Consider the following 18,319-nt stretch of genomic DNA (forward strand, 5'->3'; position numbering starts at 1 on the left):
CACCACCATGCCCAACTAACCTTTTTGCTTTTTAAAAAATGTGGCCAGTAGAAAATTTTAAATTACATATGCTCTCACTCTGATGAATGCCATTATATTTCTCTTGGGCAGTGCTGAACTAACCAAACAGCTACCCTTGGATGCTCATCCGTGCCTTTGGTCTGAATACTCCTTTAGTAGCTAGGTCTTGAATTTAGGGATTATAGCTATTTCACATTCTCTTTATTCTCCATTTTCAGATTAATCTATTTCTTTTAATCTCCACTTCTGATTTCTGGAGAAGTTTGAGCCCAAATTAAATCCATCTTTGATCTCTGGCCCAAACTTTGGTGATGGATTTCTGGATCCTGCTGAAAGAATTCTAATTGTTCTCTTCAATGTATCTTTAGACTGTTTCACAAAGGCCCTGTTTTGAGACTGTTCCTGCCTTTGCCCTTTTGGATAAAACTATCCCAGATTTTTTTGTTGTTGTTGTTCCTCTCTCTCTTTCTCTCTTTTTATTTTAAAATTCTTTTATTTTTTTTTGAGACAGAGTCTCGCTCTGTTGCCCAGGCTGGAGTGCAATGGCGCCATCTTGGCTCCCTGTATCCTCCGCCTCCCGGATTCAAGCAATTTTCCTGCCTCAGCCTCCCAAGTAACTGGGATTACAGGCGCCTGCCACCATGCCCAGCTAATTTTTGTATTTTTAGTAGAGACAGGGTTTCGCCATGTGGACCAGGCTGGTCTTGAACTTCTGATCTCAAGTGATCCACCTGCCTCGGCCTCTCAAAGTGCTGGGATTACAGGCATGAGCCACTGCATCCGGCCTTTTTCTTTTTAAATTCTTATTTGCTTTTTTTGTTGTCCCATAAAGAATTCTCCTTGGTCTTCATAAGTCTACTTTTTGTCTTTCATATATAATATACATCTCTCTCTCCACTTCCACCTCATTTTCTTATTGTGTGTTCTTTTACATAAGTACAAGTAGGGCTCGCTAACCTGTTGTTGCCTAGTGGGGCGGTCCTTACCTTGTCTTTGTGTCTCCCCATTGTCTTTCATTATATCCTTTAAGGAATAGCCCTATAACCTGTGCTTTTCTTCTTCTTTCTTTCTTTTTTGTTTTGTTTTTGAGACACGGTTTCACTCTGTCACCCAGGCTGGAGTGGAGTAGTACAATCTCAGTTCACTGCAGCTCTGACCTTCAGGGCTCAGGTGATTCTCCCACCTCAACCTGTAGTGAGACTACAGGTGTGCACCACCACATCTAGCTAATTTTCTTTTTGGTGGAGACTGGGTTTTACCATGTTGCCTAGGTTGGTCTTGAACTCCTGGGCTCAAGCGATCTGACCCTCCTTGGCCTCCCAAAGTGCTGGGATTACAGGCGTGAGACATCGTGCCTGGCCCCTGCTTTGCTTTTTCTGAAGAGGACATTCTCCTGCTGATGTAAGCATGCTGCATACCTTCATAATTGTGACTTGTTACCAGCTGGCCTAGGCCAAAATCTATTACATAAAACAATAGTTTGCTGAAATATTTTATTCAGCATGATTCCATTTTATTGATAAGAACAGTTTACTATGTCTTTATCTATGGACCCTTTCCAAAGTATTCTTTTTTTTTGACATGGAGTCTCGCTGTGTCACCCAGGCTGGAGTGCAGTGGCGCGATCTTGGCTCACTGCATCCTCCGCTTCCCAGGTTCAAGCAGTTCTCCTGCCTCAGCCTCCTGAGTAGCTGGGACTACAGGCATGCACCACCACACCCAGCTAATGTTGTTTACATTTTTAGTAGAGCCAGGGTTTCACCACCTTGGCCAGGATGGTCTCGAACTCCTGACCTCACATGATCCGCCTGCCTCGGCCTCCCAAAGTGTTGGGATTACAGGCGTGAGCCACTGCACCCGGCCACAAAGTATTCTTTAAATTACATAGATACAAACACAGTGAAATTGTTGAAAAAGCACCTTTGGCTTATTTTTAAATCTCTGAATTGAAAATTTTGGTTTTAATATTCAAAATTAAAAATTAATAAAATATTCAACTTACACATATGTTCAGAGATAAATATTTAAGCATTTTAAAGGCTGTTTTCCCCCAAGAACATTTATTCAACCAATCAATACTTATTGGCTACCCACTGTGAGCTGTTTTAATTACTAGGAATACGGCAGGGAACACAACAAAGTTCCTGCGCTGAGGGAGCTTACATTTTAGTGGGAGGAGACAGAGGAGAAGATCAGTAAGCAACATGTACATCAGAAGGTGCTACGTGTCATGGAGAAAAATGTGACAAAGAAGGGGAATGAGGAGTGCTGGGATGACAGGGAGCGAAGGAGAGGAATGGTTGCAACATTTAGTAGGTCAGGGAAGGCGTACAGTAAAGGAACATTTTAGCAAAGACTTGATGGAAGTGAGGAAGCCAGCCATTCAAGTATCTAAGGGATGAGACTTTCAGGCCAAGGGAATAGCAAGAGTGCAATCCCTAATGGGGAGAATGCCCAGCATGTTTGAGAAAACGTGATCTATGTGGCTGGAGAAGAGTAAGCAAGAGGTAGACAGGAGTAAGCATGAGTAGAGTAAGCATGAGGAGTAGAATAAGCATGAGGCAGCAGAATGGCCAAATCACATAGAGCCCTATAAGTCATTGTGAGGACTCGAACTTTTCCCCAAAGTGCCATGAGAAGGCAATGGAGGGCTTTGAGCAGAAGAATGAGATTATCTCACTTATGTTTTAGCAGGATCCCTCTTATTGACATGGCTGGAAGTTAGCAGGATCCCTCTTATTGACATGTGGAAAGCAGGCTGGAAGGGGGAAAAGGAGACTAGTTAGACTATTGCAAGAGAGACCAGGCAAGAAATTATGGTAGTGTGGACCAAGGTGGTAACAGTGGAAATGTTGAGAAATAACTGAATTCTGGATATATTGTGAAGGTCTCAGCTGACAGAGTTTGCTGATGGATTGGACATAGAGTGTAGTAGAAACAGAGGAGTCAAGCAGATCCTAATGGTTTTGGACTGAACATTTAGAGGGATAGAGCTGTTGTTTTCTGGGATGAGGAAGAGCACAGGAAGTGCACCATTCTTTAGGGTGGGAAGAAGTCAGCATATGCTGAGTTTGAAATGGAGTTTCGGAAAAGCCTTCTCAAGTTCCTAACAAATGAAAGGACCTCCTAAGAATCAGGAAACTTAAGTTATGTCACAAGGAATATTATTGATGAGCTCTAAGACTCTGAGTAATTACTTTATCTCTGTGGATCTTGATTTCTTCCTCTGTTAATCATTAGACTGAACGCGTTAAAATCCCTTCTAACTCTGTGATTCTATTGTGCTCTTCAGTGGTTTTCAGAAGACAGCTGAGCAAAATGCCTTTTCAGATTACTATGCAACTACATTGTATAAAATGCAATATTTTGGGATGATGACGTTTGATGTTTAATATACCATTAATGGTTTATTGTAAACTTGGGTGCTAAAATCGTTCTCTAAAATGTGTGGGGAAAAGTCAATAAAAAGAGAGCTCTGGATTGCTTGTGTTTCTACCACCTGTTATTTTAAATAGTGGAGGGTGTCATTTTTCCCCAAGGAATTCAATATGCTTTATAGATATTATACTAAAATTACATTTTAGTTTAATTTAAATCTTGTTAGAAGTGACTGGTACATGGTAGGCCCTCAGTATGTGTTTGTGGAATGAATAGATGAATTAGAAATGAAAATGCTATCATTACTTTTACACAAGGTACCTTGCAGAAGATATTCTGTATGTGATTCACTGCCTTCTTTAAAACTTCTGCCATCTCTTTTATTTACATGGTAGTAGATATAATTACTCTTTTTTAAGGAAATGGGGTAGAAAATGGCTAATTGATTCACCCAGTCATCACCCATTTGATAAAAGAAGTGAACCAGCCTTATCATAATTCTCAAAAGCTGAGAATATGTGCTCAGACCTCATACTACACAGTGCTCTGAAGAGCAGTTCAGCAGCTATGTATTATGTTGACCTCTGTGTTATGTTGGTGTTCATATCTGAAGCTGTGATACGTCTGTAGAGTTCTGAGAAGCAGTCTGGACACACTAAACAGTAAATATTACTGTCTAAAACACAATCTTCCCTGCTAAATGACATACTAGCCAGAGTGCCTTAGATTATCCTTTGTATGGTTCATTGTTTGCTTCTCTAAAATGGAGGCAAGTCAGCTGTCTCTACTAAACTCTGTCTCTACTAAAAATACAAAAATTAGCCAGGCATGGTGGTGTGCCTGTTATCCCAGCTACTCGGGAGGCTGAGGCAGGAGAATCGCTTGAACCTGGGAGGCGGAGGTTGCAGTGAGCCAAGATCACGCCACTGCACTCCAGCCTGGGTGACAGAGTGAGACTCCATCTGGGGAAAAAAAAAAATAGATTCTGTGTCTTCTACCCCGAGTGTTCCACTGTGCTTGTAATCCAGTACTAAGCTAAGTCAGAGTAGCATTGCAAGAAGAGTGACATTGACACCATACCTCCACCCCCTTCCCCTAAGCCATTGCCAATCTGATTAAACCTTCTCTTTGCAGGACAGGTCTATCTTAATTTACTTTTTGACTTTTGACTCATGGTCAACAAAATGAAACAAAACCATCCTGAGAATTAAATGATTGATGCTAGGATACAGCACCAAATTAGTGGAAAAATAAACTTTAGTTCAAAATACTAAAACTAAGTTCAATAGTCATACAATTCACAGTTGCATTCTTTTCTCCCAGGTCAGACAGCAGAAGTTCCTTGGCTGTTTACATCCTGTTCTTGGATTTCCATTTCATGCAGCTATCTAGTTTTGAATTTCTTGCCAATTGTAGACACTGTCCCTCTTGAGAGCTGAAAAGCACACAATTTGTTATTTGGTACAAAGCTGCTGCAGCTTTTCAGAGGGATTTATTGTGCAGATCTTGTCAAAGCAATACTGTTTACCCACCATTTGTATACAGGAGTACAACAGCACAGTGTGGTTGAGACTACAGGGCAAACATTGTGCTAAGTTAGGTAAGCCCAGTGATGTAAATATGGGGTAATTTATAAAGCTTTTAGAAAAACAAGGTTTATTAATCCGGTAGTGTTTGGAAGTGCAGCTTTTAAATAATTACTATTTTTCACATTGCAGATTTCAAAGAATTTTTGATCAGGATGCAAACCAAGAGACCATTTTTGAAAACATTGCCAAACCAGTTGCTGGGAGGTAGGATTTCCCATATTTTGTTCAGTGGGCTCGTGGCTTTTCATGTTGTCTTCAATTCTCAGATAACTGTGGTAGTGTGCTTAAGTATATGAATTATATACTTAGGCTCAGGACATGTAATGATGGTAGCATTAATACCTTCTGTTCCTATAACCATTTGTTTTAGATTTAGATTCTGAGTCTCAAAACAAAACATAATAACACAGTGAGATAGACTAGCTATTGTTACTCCTATTTGTAAAGATACATAAACCGAGGATCATAGAAATGAAGTGACACTACTCAGGGTTGCATGGTAGTGGTGGCAGCGTCCTAGACGATTTTTGGACTGCGAAGTTCAGTGTTCTTTCCTCAGTACAGTACAGTACTTCAAACATATGGTTAGATGGACAAAGGATAAGGTATGGGTGGTACCTGGGAGGCTGCCTAATGATGCTGGCCCAGCTCTATGTCAGTGTCATTTCAAAGCTTGGCCCTGTGAGGTGTGGGGTATCAGACTGCCCCTAGTGGGGGATGTCTCCCAGTTAGGCTACTCAGGGGTCAGGGACCCACTGGAGCAGGCAGTCTGTCCCTTCTCAGATCTCAACCTCCGTGTTGGGAGATCCACTGCTCTCTTCAAAGCTGTCAGACAGAGTCGTTTGCGTCTGCAAAGGTTTCTGCTGCTTTTGTTGTTGTTGTTGTTAACTGTGCCCTGTCCCCAGAGGTGGAGTCTACAGAGACAGGCAGGTTTCCTTGAACTGCTGTGAGCTCCACCCAGTTCGAGCTTCCCAGCGGCTTTGTTTACCAACTTAAGCCTCAGCAATGGCGGGCGCCCCTCCCCCAGCCTCGCTGCTGCCTTGCGGTTAGATGGCAGACTGCTGTGCTAGCAATGAGGGAGGCTCCATGGGCGTGGGACCCTCCCGGCCAAGTGTGGGATATATTCTCCTGGTGTGCCCGTTTGTTTAAAGCACAGTATTGGGGTGGGAGTTACCCGATTTTCCAGGTGTTGTGTGTCTCAGTTCCCCTGGCTAGGAAAAGGGATTCCCTTCCCCCTTGTGCTTCCCAGGTGAGGGGATGCCTCGCCCTGCTTCAGTTCTCGCTGGTGGGGCTGCAGCAACTGACCAGCACCGATTGTCCGGCACTCCCTAGTGAGATGACCCCAGTACCTCAGTTGAAAATGCAGAAATCACCGGTCTTCTGTGTCACTTGCACTGGGAGTTGGAGACTGGAGCTTATTGCGGCACCATTCACAATAGCAAAGACTTGGAATCAACCCAAATGTCCATCTGTGACAGACTGGATTAAGAAAATGTGGCACATATACACCATGGAATACTATGCAGCCATAAAAAAGGATGAGTTTGCGTCCTTTGTAGGGACATGGATGCAGCTGGAAACCATCATTCTTAGCAAACTATCACAAGAACAGAAAACCAAACACCGCATGTTCTCACTCATAGGTGGAAACTGAACAATGAGATCACCTGGACTCGGGAAGGGGAACATCACACACCGGAGCCTATCATGTGGAGGGGGGAGGGGGGGAGGGATTGCATTGGGAGTTATACCTGATATAAATGATGAATTGATGGGTGCTGACGAGTTGATGGGTGCAGCACACCAACATGGCACAAGTATACATATGTAACAAACCTGCACGTTATGCACATGCACCCTAGAACTTAAAGTATAATAATAAAAAAAAAAAAAGCTTGGCCCTTTGCTTTAATATATGTAGATAATTCCAGGCTGCTGACTACTAGAACCAAACTCACATGAGAGTACCAAATAAATCATAGTGCCAATTTATTAATATGTATTGGCAGTCTCCTAGGGACTAAGACACTCAAGCTCTTTGATAAGCACACAGTCCTCTTATAGGGAATCCATTTAGAAAACTACTGCTAATAGGTTTGCTTTCTGATCTGAAATCATTTGGATGATGCTAATGACCTAATGATAATCCCAAGAGATATTCATCGTTACAGTTAAATAATGAAAATTATACCTGCTAAATGAACCCAGTTTTCAAGTCTACTCATCAGTACATCCTTTTTAGTGGACATTGCTGGGAACACAGTGCTACATTATGTCTCTCAAACTCCTGTTTTATGAATCCTATGCAAACCAAGCCCTTCTCTTTTTAATACAGCCTTCCTTCATTAGGTAACCTACAATCAAGTAGGCTTAAGCTATTTTAGAGTTATAATCACAATCCAATAACACCTCTTTAGATAAAATTCAAGTCTCCTTGATTAGATGTCAAACATTTCTGAAATTCCTGTCTTTTTAGCAATCATTTGGGTTGTGTCATTTTTCAGATAGCTAGTTTCATGTGTTTTATTTTTAAACTTCCTAACATCATTCAGGAAGGGAACCTTAAGTTTCTTTTTCATGGATGCCTGGGTTTTCCTTCCGCTGCAGACTCTCATCTTGAGCCCACTTTCTCCTCCAGCTACTGCCCTTTTCTTCAGCTTTCCTTCATAGAAAATATCTTTGAAATGGCCTACTATATTCACTACTTCAGTTCCTCTCCCAAACCCTGTTCTTATCATGCTTTGGCCTCCACTGCCTCACTGAAATTGTTTTTGTCAAAGTCAACTATGAATTCTATTTGCTAAATTTAATAATGATCATTTCCCAGTCCTCATGCTATTTGATATGTCTGCCATTTTGACACAGTCGATCACTCCGTCCTCCAAATACTTTCTTCACTTGTCACACTCTCCTGGTTCTCCGTTCCTTCTCAGTTAACTTATGCGGTTTTAATTGTATGCGGTGACCATTTCCTCTTGCTGTTCCCTCTGTCTGGAATTCTCTTCCCTCAGAAATCTGCATGGTTTCTCCCTCAGCAACTTGAAATTTTTCCTCATAGCGGCTTTCTCAGTAAGGCCTTCCTGTATGTAGTACCTTATTTAAAATTGCACCTCCATTACCCTTCCCTATTTGACTTTATTTATTTTAGCACGTATCACCATCTGACATTTTTTTAATGATTATTTTACTTCAAGTTCTAGGGTACATATGCTCAACGTGCAGGTTTGTTACATAGGTATACATGTGCCATGTTGGTGTGCTGCACTCATTAATTCGTCATTTACGTTAAGTATTTCTCCTAATGCTTTTCCTCCCCGTTCCCCCCCACCACGACAGGCTCTGGGGTGTGATGTTCCCCACCCTGTGTCCACGTGTTTTCATTGTTCAGTTCCCACCTATGAGTGAGAACACGCAGTATTTGGTTTTCTGTCTTGTGAGACGGGGTTTCACCATCTTGGCCAGGCTCGTCTTGAACTCCTGACCTCATGATCCACCCACTTTGGCCTCCCAAATTGCTAGGATGACAGGCGTGAGCCACCGCACCTGGCCCTGACATATTATGCAGTTTAATTCTATATTAGTTTTTGTGTCTGTTTGCCTCCACTAAAACAAAGCTCCATGAAGGCAGGGGCTTCGTTTTATCCACTGATGCGACAAACTCCATGATAACAAGATTTCAAAAATGACAGGCAAGAGCACTTTTATCCAAGCAGCTCAAGTTGGCCCTGGTGGGATTTATCTTTTATCAATAAGAAATATTCCTCTTTATCCTTTTTATTACTTTTCTCCTTGTATTCTTTTTTTTTCCTGAAATTAGTTTTGCTATTTTTTTTCTGTCAGCCTTTGTCTTATCTTTCTCCTTCTCCTAGTCCAACTGCCTTGTGACATTTTGTTTTTAAGAATGGGCCTGATAAATAAAATATAGCTGCTTTTGCCTTTTTAGCTAAACCCACAGTTCTTGATCTTGAATTAGTTACTTTAACCAGTTTATCTTTATTATGATCACCATAATTTGGAGCTATTCCTCCTATGTTATTTTCTTTCTCCTCTTTTTTGTACTTCCTAATTTTTTTTCCTTTCTTGCTTTTTATTGGTTTGACTGTTGTTGCTGCCTCCATTTTCTTTCTCAAGTTGTACATTGTACTTCAACAGCTCTAGTTTAAATTCAGATATTTAAACATTTGTATTTTTCTCAATATCAAAAACTTTGTCTCTGTCTCTGTCTTGCTCTGTCTTCTCTCTAGTCAATAATGTTAGGATACTTTTACTTTGCCTCTCCTATACCTCTACCACTTTCACTGTGGAGATCAACTGATATTTCTGTCTGAATTTTTATTATTAATTTTTATTAACATTTATTTTAATTATCTCAAAGTTATACTATTTCTTTGTCACTGTTTCCTGTATTCGTGTCTAATTCTTAGATTCCTTTTGGTAATCATCCTCTAATAACCTCTTAGAAAAAATTCAGGACTGGGGAACTTTCTGAAGTCTTTCCTTTCCCTTCACAGTTAAGTGAACCCAGGAGTTCAAGATCAGCCTGGGCAACATAGTTAGATTTTTGTCTCTATAAATAATTTTAAAAATCAGCTGGGCGTGGTGGTGCATGCCTATAGTTCCAACTATTCAAGAGGTTCAGGTGGGAGAATCACTTAAGCCCAGCAGGTTGAGGCTGCTCTACCCGGCCATTTGACTGGGTATAGCGCTCTACGCTAACAGTTCCTTCCTCTCAAAGCTGTGAAGATACTGCTTCATTGTCTCTTTGCATACAGGGTTAGTGAAAACATGTCTGTGCCGATCTGATTCTTATTTCTTTTTAGACATAACTTTTGTTTTTACTTTCCAGGTGTTTCTAGGATTTTTTTCTTTTTTTGTTTTTATGAAATTTGATATTAATGAGTCTAGGTATGGATATTTTTTTCATGTATTCTTATCTCTCAGTCAGCTATTTCAATCTGAAAACTCAAGTTCAAGGGCCATCACATGGACCATTTCTTTGGTAGTTAAAAAAAAGTTCTTCCTTTTTTTTTTTTTAAGTAATCTCATTTTATTTATTTATGTATTATTTAATTTTTTAATTTTTAGTTTTTGAGACATGGTCTCATTCTGTTGCCCAGGCTGGAATGCAGTGGCATGATCACAGCTCACTGCAGCCTTGACCTGCTGGACTTAAATAGTCCTCCTGCCTCAAGGCCTCTCGAGTAGTTGAAATTACACATGCATGCTACCACACTCGGCTCATTTTTTAAATTTGTTATAGAGATGGGGTCTCAGACTGGTCTCAAACTCCTGGGTTCAGACGATCTTCCTGCCTCGGCCTCCCAAAGTGCTAGGATTCCAGGCACGAGCCACTGTGTCCAGCCAAAAAAAACCAACATGTCTATTCTTTCTGGACTTTGCAATCCTATCCTTCAAATATTACAACTTCCCATTCATGGTTCTCCTCTCTTTGCCCTGTGCTTCTGAATTCTGCAAGAATTGGTCAGCACAGACTTCCAACATGGCAATTTGCTTTTCAGTCATGTGAATTCTTCTTTATCCCTCTAAATTTTTAAATTTTTACTATTTTATTTTTCATTTCTAGGAAATGAAAAAGTCTATTCTTGCTTGTGAATGTGGTATCCCCCTTTCCCTCTGAAGAGAATGATCTTCTTTTGAAGCATTGGGTTTTTTTTTTTTTTTTTCTGTCTTCTTTTTCTTTATGTGCATGTCCTTCTGATGAGTTTGGTGCCTTGCTTTCCTGGTGCAGATTTCCCTCAGATATTGGTGATTCTCAGTGGTGGGCTTATCCCCATCACTGGAGGATGCTGTTGTCTGTTTGAGCACACCGTTTCTGTTCACTGTGGCCTACCCTTGTGTCTATGGGGAGGGGACGGCATGTGCTGAGGGCATGGCATGCTTGTTTGCTAGGCGTGAGGCCGTCTTTCCTCCAGGGTGCTAGGAGTCTCTCACTGTCCCTAATCCAAGCTTCTACTCTGCAGAAACATATACTGCAACAGTGAATAGACACTCGGGGGCAGATTCACATTTTCTTCTCATTCATCTCTGTAGGAGAGGGTTGTTAAGCAAATTGATTTATTTAAGAGCCTGGGGAGGGAATCACTTTTTTCATTGACTTTAAATATACTGTATATAGTATGTTTATATTTTATGCAAGTTTAAATTGTGTGACTTTGAAATGGTAAAACATAAAATACTAATAACATAAAGTGTCATTTATGCACAATATTTAAATTAATATATCCCAATACATTGAAAATCAAATTTTTAAGATTTACATTATTTGCAGGCCTTTGAATGGAGACTGTACCACTTTAGATATTAAACAGAAATGTCTGCTATTCCTAGTGAAGATTAACCTTCAAGAACACATTTGCAACATACAATGTGACCACTTTAAACAAGCCCTTTAAAGTTATTCTACTGGGTTAACACATTGTAGCTTAATTCTGGTTAGTGTATGCAATTAAGGCTAAATAAAACTAATCACATTTCTTTCCAAAATTCTGTAATTCAGGAATCTCACCAATTTAGACATCTTTTCTACTTAGTACAAACCAGTGATATGTGCATGACTATATAGCAGGGGTCCCCAAAGCCTGAGGCCACGCACCAGTACCAGTCTGTGGCCTCTTAGGAACTGGGTCACACAGTAGAAGGTGAGTGGTGGTGGAGGAAGTATTACTGCCTGAGCTCCACCTCCTGTCAAATCAGCTGTGGCATTAGATTCAGATAGGAGCACAAACCCTATTGTGAACTGTGCATGTGAGCAATCTAGGTTACACACTCCTTATGAGAAACTAACTATGCCTGATGATCTGAGGTGAAACAGTTTCATCCCAAAACCATTCCTCCGACAACACACAATTATTTGGTGCAAAAATTGTCTTCCACGAAACCAGTCCCTGGTGCCAAAAAGAGTGGAGACCAAAGCTGTATAGGATTGCATGTATGAGGAGAAATAGTAAAGCTTGAACTTTGTATCATTGGAAATAAAGTAAAATAATCTTTGTGGTTATTTATTATTTAGTACATTTCCACTAGGAAGTGCTTCATGATGATGCGTCTTCTAATCTCAGATGTCTTTGAAATCTATCTTGGGTTGATTAGTAACGTGTAAAAACTACCTTTTGTCATCTGAATTTTGCTCATTAATTTCTGGGTGAATTTTTTGAATAAATTTCTTTTATGTAAGATTTAAGAAGTCCACAAATGTCTATGTTATTGCAGTATGCAAAAGAATGTCTTGTTTTATTTGTTTTTTTTATCTGGTGTTATGCTTCTCAAACTGAAGTGTGTCAATCTCTGGAATATGTGGTAGGCTATCGAAGAATACCTGAAGCTTCAAGCAAAAATAGTACATTATCCTTGAGTGACAATTTCATTCAAAGACTTAGGGAGGAAAACTGTGAAGTCTAGACATTTATGAGGTCTCATCACACATCTGCAAGTTTGCAGAATTTCAATTTTCTAGTAGAGCCGATCTATGTTTTACCTAAAAGCCTGGGGTATAGGAAATGTACTTTATGTGCAGTGAGTAATTCTGCAAAAATTTGGAAATTCACTGTTTTGTAACAACATGATGGTTTGACCAAAATGAATAGAATGTGCACTGGCAGGAGGACTGGCTGTGCTATGACACAGTCCCCGTAGCTGGTGCTGAACAGCTTAGGCACCTATACAACAATAAGGCCAACGAGGTTGGCTTTTGGAAAGCTATTAGTCATTGGGAGCCACCACTTGTTAACCTTTGATTTCACCAGTGATGAACAATATCAGGAGCTGCCTTTCAATTTATAGTAAGAAGATTTCTCTTTTCTTTCACTCTCTTCTTACTATAAAGAGACAGCTACCCTCTTAGATTTGGAAAAAGATGTGCTTGACTACTTTTGCACATATGCTCTTGCTGGGTGGGAGGCCAAGGCTTGATGCAGGGGATTTTCTCATGGCAGGGGGCAGTACCACACTCTCAGTCGCACCGGGGTCATTGCCCAGCAGGACTCTTACCTGTTGCTCTTTAGGAAACAGGCTTTACTGATAATGCTGTGGGTTGCCTAGCTCACCCAGTTCTGCTAATCCAACCAGAGAAGAGATCCTGCTCTTTCAAGACAAGGAGGCCAGAATAGGGAGAAGGCGGCTCATAAAAGAGGATTAAAAATAATCTTAGTTATTCACTTCTGTGTACTCATGGTTTTACCTTTTGTGGCTCAAAATATTTGGCATGAAGTCAAATAATCCAATTCTGGCCCTAGCCTGTGACTAACTCCCTATGTGACTTTGGATCAGACATATCACTTCTGAATCAGTTATCTCTTCTGAGAAAGGGGATGCTAATAACAGCAAGTTTACAAGGTTGTTTTAAGGATGAAAAGAAACAATGTACTTTACAAGCGTCAGTGCCCTATTCAATGTAAGGGATGAAAAAATTAGAGATCTTTAATTTCTTTGCCACTTAAAAAAACATGCCTAGTGACCTCTGGTTCCAGACCAAGATACAGTAGACACACTTCTCTCTATTCCCCTTACTAAGTACAGCTGAATACTCTGGATATCATATACAAAGAAACATGACTCTGAAAGTTGAAGAGAAGATAGCCTAGCTAGAGACCTCAGGACCTGAGAAGTGACAGAATGGTGAATCCCCTTGGTCTTTTCCCCTCGTAAAAAGCAGGGACACTTAACCACCCTGCCCAGATTGGATGCTGGAGAAACCAGACACCCAGAAACACCAGTGGGCTCAGACAAAATCCTCAAGAAGAGTCTACTGTCTCTAGCAAGAGGGCCAGGGGACTGGCAGCCTAGCAAGACAAAAAACTTGTAGATACTAGTTGCCTCACTCCATCCAGATACCATGGAAAAACCCATGACTCCACCCCTATGGGTTTTAAAGAGAAGAGGGCCCTAAGGGAAGTAAGGTTTCTATACTTCACTCAAACTGGTAAAATGTTAACACCAGTAGATCTCTATAGTGATGTAATAGTTCTGTATTTTGATGGCAGTGGGTGATTGCTTAATTCTATACATGTGAGAAAATGGCATAGAACTATACACATACATTGTACGAATGTCAATTTCCTGGTTTTGAAAAGGTACTACAGTTACGGAATACGTAACCACTGGGGCAAATGGGGTACAGAGAACCATTGTATACTCTCTTTATGACTTCCTGTAAATTTATCATATTTCAAAATAAAACATTAAGAAAATCCTCAGTTATAAAAATTTTAGTGACATTTGTTCTGTGATATTCTTCTATTCTGTAAATTAGGCAATCTCAGTTATTACACTGGAACTTCTCCCCCATGGGATTCAATAAAACTAATCCCATCTGAAAGTCACAAAAACACCAGTGACATTTTGTTTTTTTCTAAGTTTACAGGAAATATTGTTCGCCACTAAATTGTACAAAAACTCATTGCCTGTTCCCCAGATCTGTTCAACTTCTGGCCACAATTGCACTTTGCCAGATGCGTTGTTTATAAACAGGAACCTGTACTTGGCTTTACTTGCTGCTATGCTGAATTTCCTGATAACATTACATTTCTGGCTTTTGTGACTTTACGATTATACTTAAATTTAAACTTTTAAGTGTAACAATTTTAAAATTATATTTTCAGCTGAGAACATGGTCTTATGATTAAAAACAGGAACACTAACATCAGCTTAAAGCCATGTAATTATACAAGATGATGACCTTGACAAGCTCCATCAAGGACTTACCAAGGAAGGGGATAACATTGCCATTCTACCTACAGCTGGCAAATGTGAAGAAAACAGCCGTTGATGTAACAAGTATGGAATGTATTAAAGATGTACATTTCAAACACAGATTTTATTACTGTAGGTAAAAAGTGAGCCTAAATCTGGGTCTCTCTTCTTAAGAATAATTGATCAAGAAATTGCATGATACTATCATGTTTGCAATAATAACTATGTTATTCATAATTTTTGATAAAATACCTAAACAATAAAAAAAGCATAAGAGTTGCATGAAGCTATTTAATTGTAAGAAGTAGGATTCCTTGACAGAGTATTGTACATGTGAGGGGTGAAAATTACTGGGTCAGCGGTAAAATAAAAAGCATTACTTGGATTAAAAAGTTAGTTGGGGGTTTCCTAAGATAATAAAAGAGACCAACCAGTGGATCGGAGATGCACTGACACGAGCAGTGTGATTCTTCAGCATGAAGAGACATCTCTTAAGCTGGTGCCCCCAGAGGCAGATCCTGAGGCTAGGATTCCAGGGAAAGTAATGTATTTGGGAGGTGAGTTCAGGAAGCACCTGCAGGGCAGTAGGGAAGTGAGAAAGCGAAGGAAAGGAAGCTAGGGTCTTTTAAAGAGCAGGTTACCACTGTAAGCACCTGGGACTTATTTCCACTGGTACCCACTGGGAACTATTAGGAATATGTCTCAGAGTTGTCCCACCCAAGGGGCAAAGAAGCCGGGGTACTTGACCACCCCTGCCCATCATTGGTTGAGGGCTGCTTCTGGGGCGTTCACATCATGGCACTTTGAGCCTCACCTGTGCGTGAATTAAACTTCATGGAGGCAAGGACTTCTCTTTACCTTTGTTCACTGTTGTGTCTCCGGCTCCTAGAATAGTGTTAGGTGTCTATTAAATGCTCCGAGTATTTGTTGAGGAAGAGAATTAGCAGATAGAGGATGATCCTTTAGCACCTGTCAGCCTTCCTTTTATTGCTTAAATGCACAGTGATGGGCTTTATTTCTTATAAAGCGAGTTTTATTTCTGTTTCCTTCCTGAAGTAGTTTTTGGACAGAGGCCTTTTCAATGACTAAAATCATGCTATGTAGACACCTGCTCTTTTGTCTAGGCCAGTGGTTCTCAAAGTGTGGTCCATAACCCAGCAGCATCAACATTACCTGAGCACTTGTTAGACACGCACATTCTCAGGCCTCACCCATACCTATTGAATCAGAACTATCTGTAGTCTAAAAAGCCCTTCAGGTGATTCTGATGCACACTAAAGTTTGAGATTCACTCACCTAGGCATAAAGCTAGGTTGCAGGGTGATGCAGATAGTGACAGATGATACCGGTGGTATTTGTTGTTAGTATCTTTCTCAGAGATCTGAGATGTGCTCTAAACGACTTTACAATTCTGAAATTTGTATTTGTTTATTTATAATTTACCTCCCACTTATTTCTAAAATAAATTAAAGCACCGTATCCTAAAGGCAGAACCAGCCTTCGTATACATGAGACCTATGTCATAACACAGGGCCCCATGCTCAGAAGGGACCCCACTCTTGATTTAATGCACTATAGTTAACATTCACAGGAATATTACAAGAGAAATCTGAAACTATTTAGACTAAGTTAGGTACTTAACAGATTATTTTCAGAAAGCTGAATTTTCTCTAAAGATATAATTGGGGGAGACTATATAACACACTGACTAAGAGTATGGACTTTGGAGCCATATAAGCACAGTTCAGATCCCAACTTTATTTTTTTTTTAATTTTTTAATTTTTTATCAATTAACATCCATAGTTTATTTCAGGGTTTACTTTGGGTGGTATACATTCTCTGGATTTTGACAAACCAGATCCCAACTTTAATACTTATTAGCTGTGTGTCCTTGGGCAAGCTTTTTTTTTTTTTTTTTTTTTTTTTTTTTTTTTAAGGTAGAGTTGCACTCTGTCACCCAGGCTGGAGTGCGGTGGCATGATCTTGGCTCACTGCAACCTCTACCACCCAGGTTCAAGCAGTTCTTCTGCCTCAGTCTCCCAAGTAGCTGGGATTACAGGCATGCACCACCCCACCCTGCTAATTTTGTATGTTTAGTAGAGACGGGGTTTTACCATGTTGGCCAGGCTAGTCTCAAACTCCTGACCCCAGGTGATCCACCTGCCTTAGCCTCCCAAAGTGCTGGGATTACAGGTGTGAGCCACTGTGCCTGGCCTGAACCAGCTTTTTATCTTTAAATGGGGAAAATGATACTGTAATATCTACCTCATTTGCCTTGATAATCCAATGAGCTGTACATGAAAATCACATGCCCCAGTATATGTGATTGCTCAGTAAGTACATAGTACATGCTCAATGAGTATTAGCTATCATCCATTTTTGGCTCCCCACCAACATTTTTATAGAAAGGATTTTCATCCCAATTCAGAATTTTACCAAGCTATGAATGTTTTTCTGTATGATTTTTTCCCCCTTAACTCTTTTTAGATTTGGTTTCTCCCAAGGCACCAAAAAGTTTGTAATTTTAGATCAGATCTTTAATTCAGGACTTGAGGATACATTTACCAATAATCCAAAGATATTTCTAGTTATTATTTCTCACCTTGATAGCCTCCAAAAGAAAGATATATAAAGAACACAAATAGAAGGCAAGGTGTTCTGGAAAATCCTTCCTATACGGATGTGCAGTGATTGATTACAATTGGCAAGATTTTTACTGTAGTTATTTGACTTTATAATTGACTGGCAAAAGCAAAATCATACTGAAAATATGTTGTTTGAATGGCTGGAGAAAATACAGCAGTAAATTTATCTCATGCTTTATCACTTGCAGATCTAAATATCTTCATTTAAAAGTTCCTTTACTTGGAGCAGAGCACTTTTAGCAGAGTTTCTATCATTGTCAGTGAATTTGAGCCTTACTTTTGTACTAGGTCATGTGTTTCTGGTCAGAAATTTTAGTGTAATTCTTGCTAAATAATAGAAACAAATGTACTTATTAATTGATAACACTAAGAATACATACTATTTTATATAAAGCTTTGCCAATGTAAGAATCACATTAGATGAGATATATTATCTCATCTAATTTTTATAATGACCCTATGGGTTGATAAGTGTTATTATTCCCATTTTAGATGAAAAACAGGGCTCTGAGCATTTAATTGGTTTCTGTGGGGTTACCCAGTAATTAGGTTGTGGAGCTGAAACTACAATAGATCTTCCTTTCATAGTCTTTTGTTTCTTAAATTGTTTTATCACACCCAGCATTTATGTGTTTCATTCCATTTCATTGAAATCATCCTTGCTAAATTCACTAATAGGATGTTCATGTCACTGAATCAGTGGGCTTTGTTCAGTCTTCATCCCATTTTACCTTTCATCAGCAGTCAACAGTGTTAACTCTTTCCTTGTGGCCATGGCAAATAGGTAAAATTGAGATGATTGTTGTGTCCTGGTGGTGGGGGAGTGGATTTTGTCTTGGTGTCCAGGGGGTGGAAATAGGGGTAGGGTGAAGTTGGGAAATGAAAGGCAACTTTCCCTTTTATTGTTCACCTCGTGAGTTGTTTCTCCTATGCTCCAGATGTCCGAGCACTTTACCTTCTGCATCCCACTCCCATGC

At 39.9% G+C, this 18,319-nt stretch overlaps 1 protein-coding gene across 1 annotated transcript in view; it reads left to right on the forward strand.

Annotated features, from left to right (window-relative positions):
• Nucleotides 1-18,319, forward strand: part of LOC113219517 (kinesin-like protein KIF6) — a 37,463-nt gene that overhangs the window by 6,205 nt on the left and 12,939 nt on the right. Inside the window, exon 3 of the mRNA XM_023212722.1 lies at nt 5,118-5,192. Within this exon, the coding sequence (XP_023068490.1) occupies nt 5,118-5,192 (75 nt within the window). The remainder of the gene's footprint in view (nt 1-5,117; nt 5,193-18,319) is intronic.

The sequence above is a fragment of the Piliocolobus tephrosceles genome, chromosome 5 (genome assembly GCF_002776525.5).
Source record: "Piliocolobus tephrosceles isolate RC106 chromosome 5, ASM277652v3, whole genome shotgun sequence".
In the NCBI taxonomy this organism is placed as follows: domain Eukaryota; kingdom Metazoa; phylum Chordata; class Mammalia; order Primates; family Cercopithecidae; genus Piliocolobus; species Piliocolobus tephrosceles.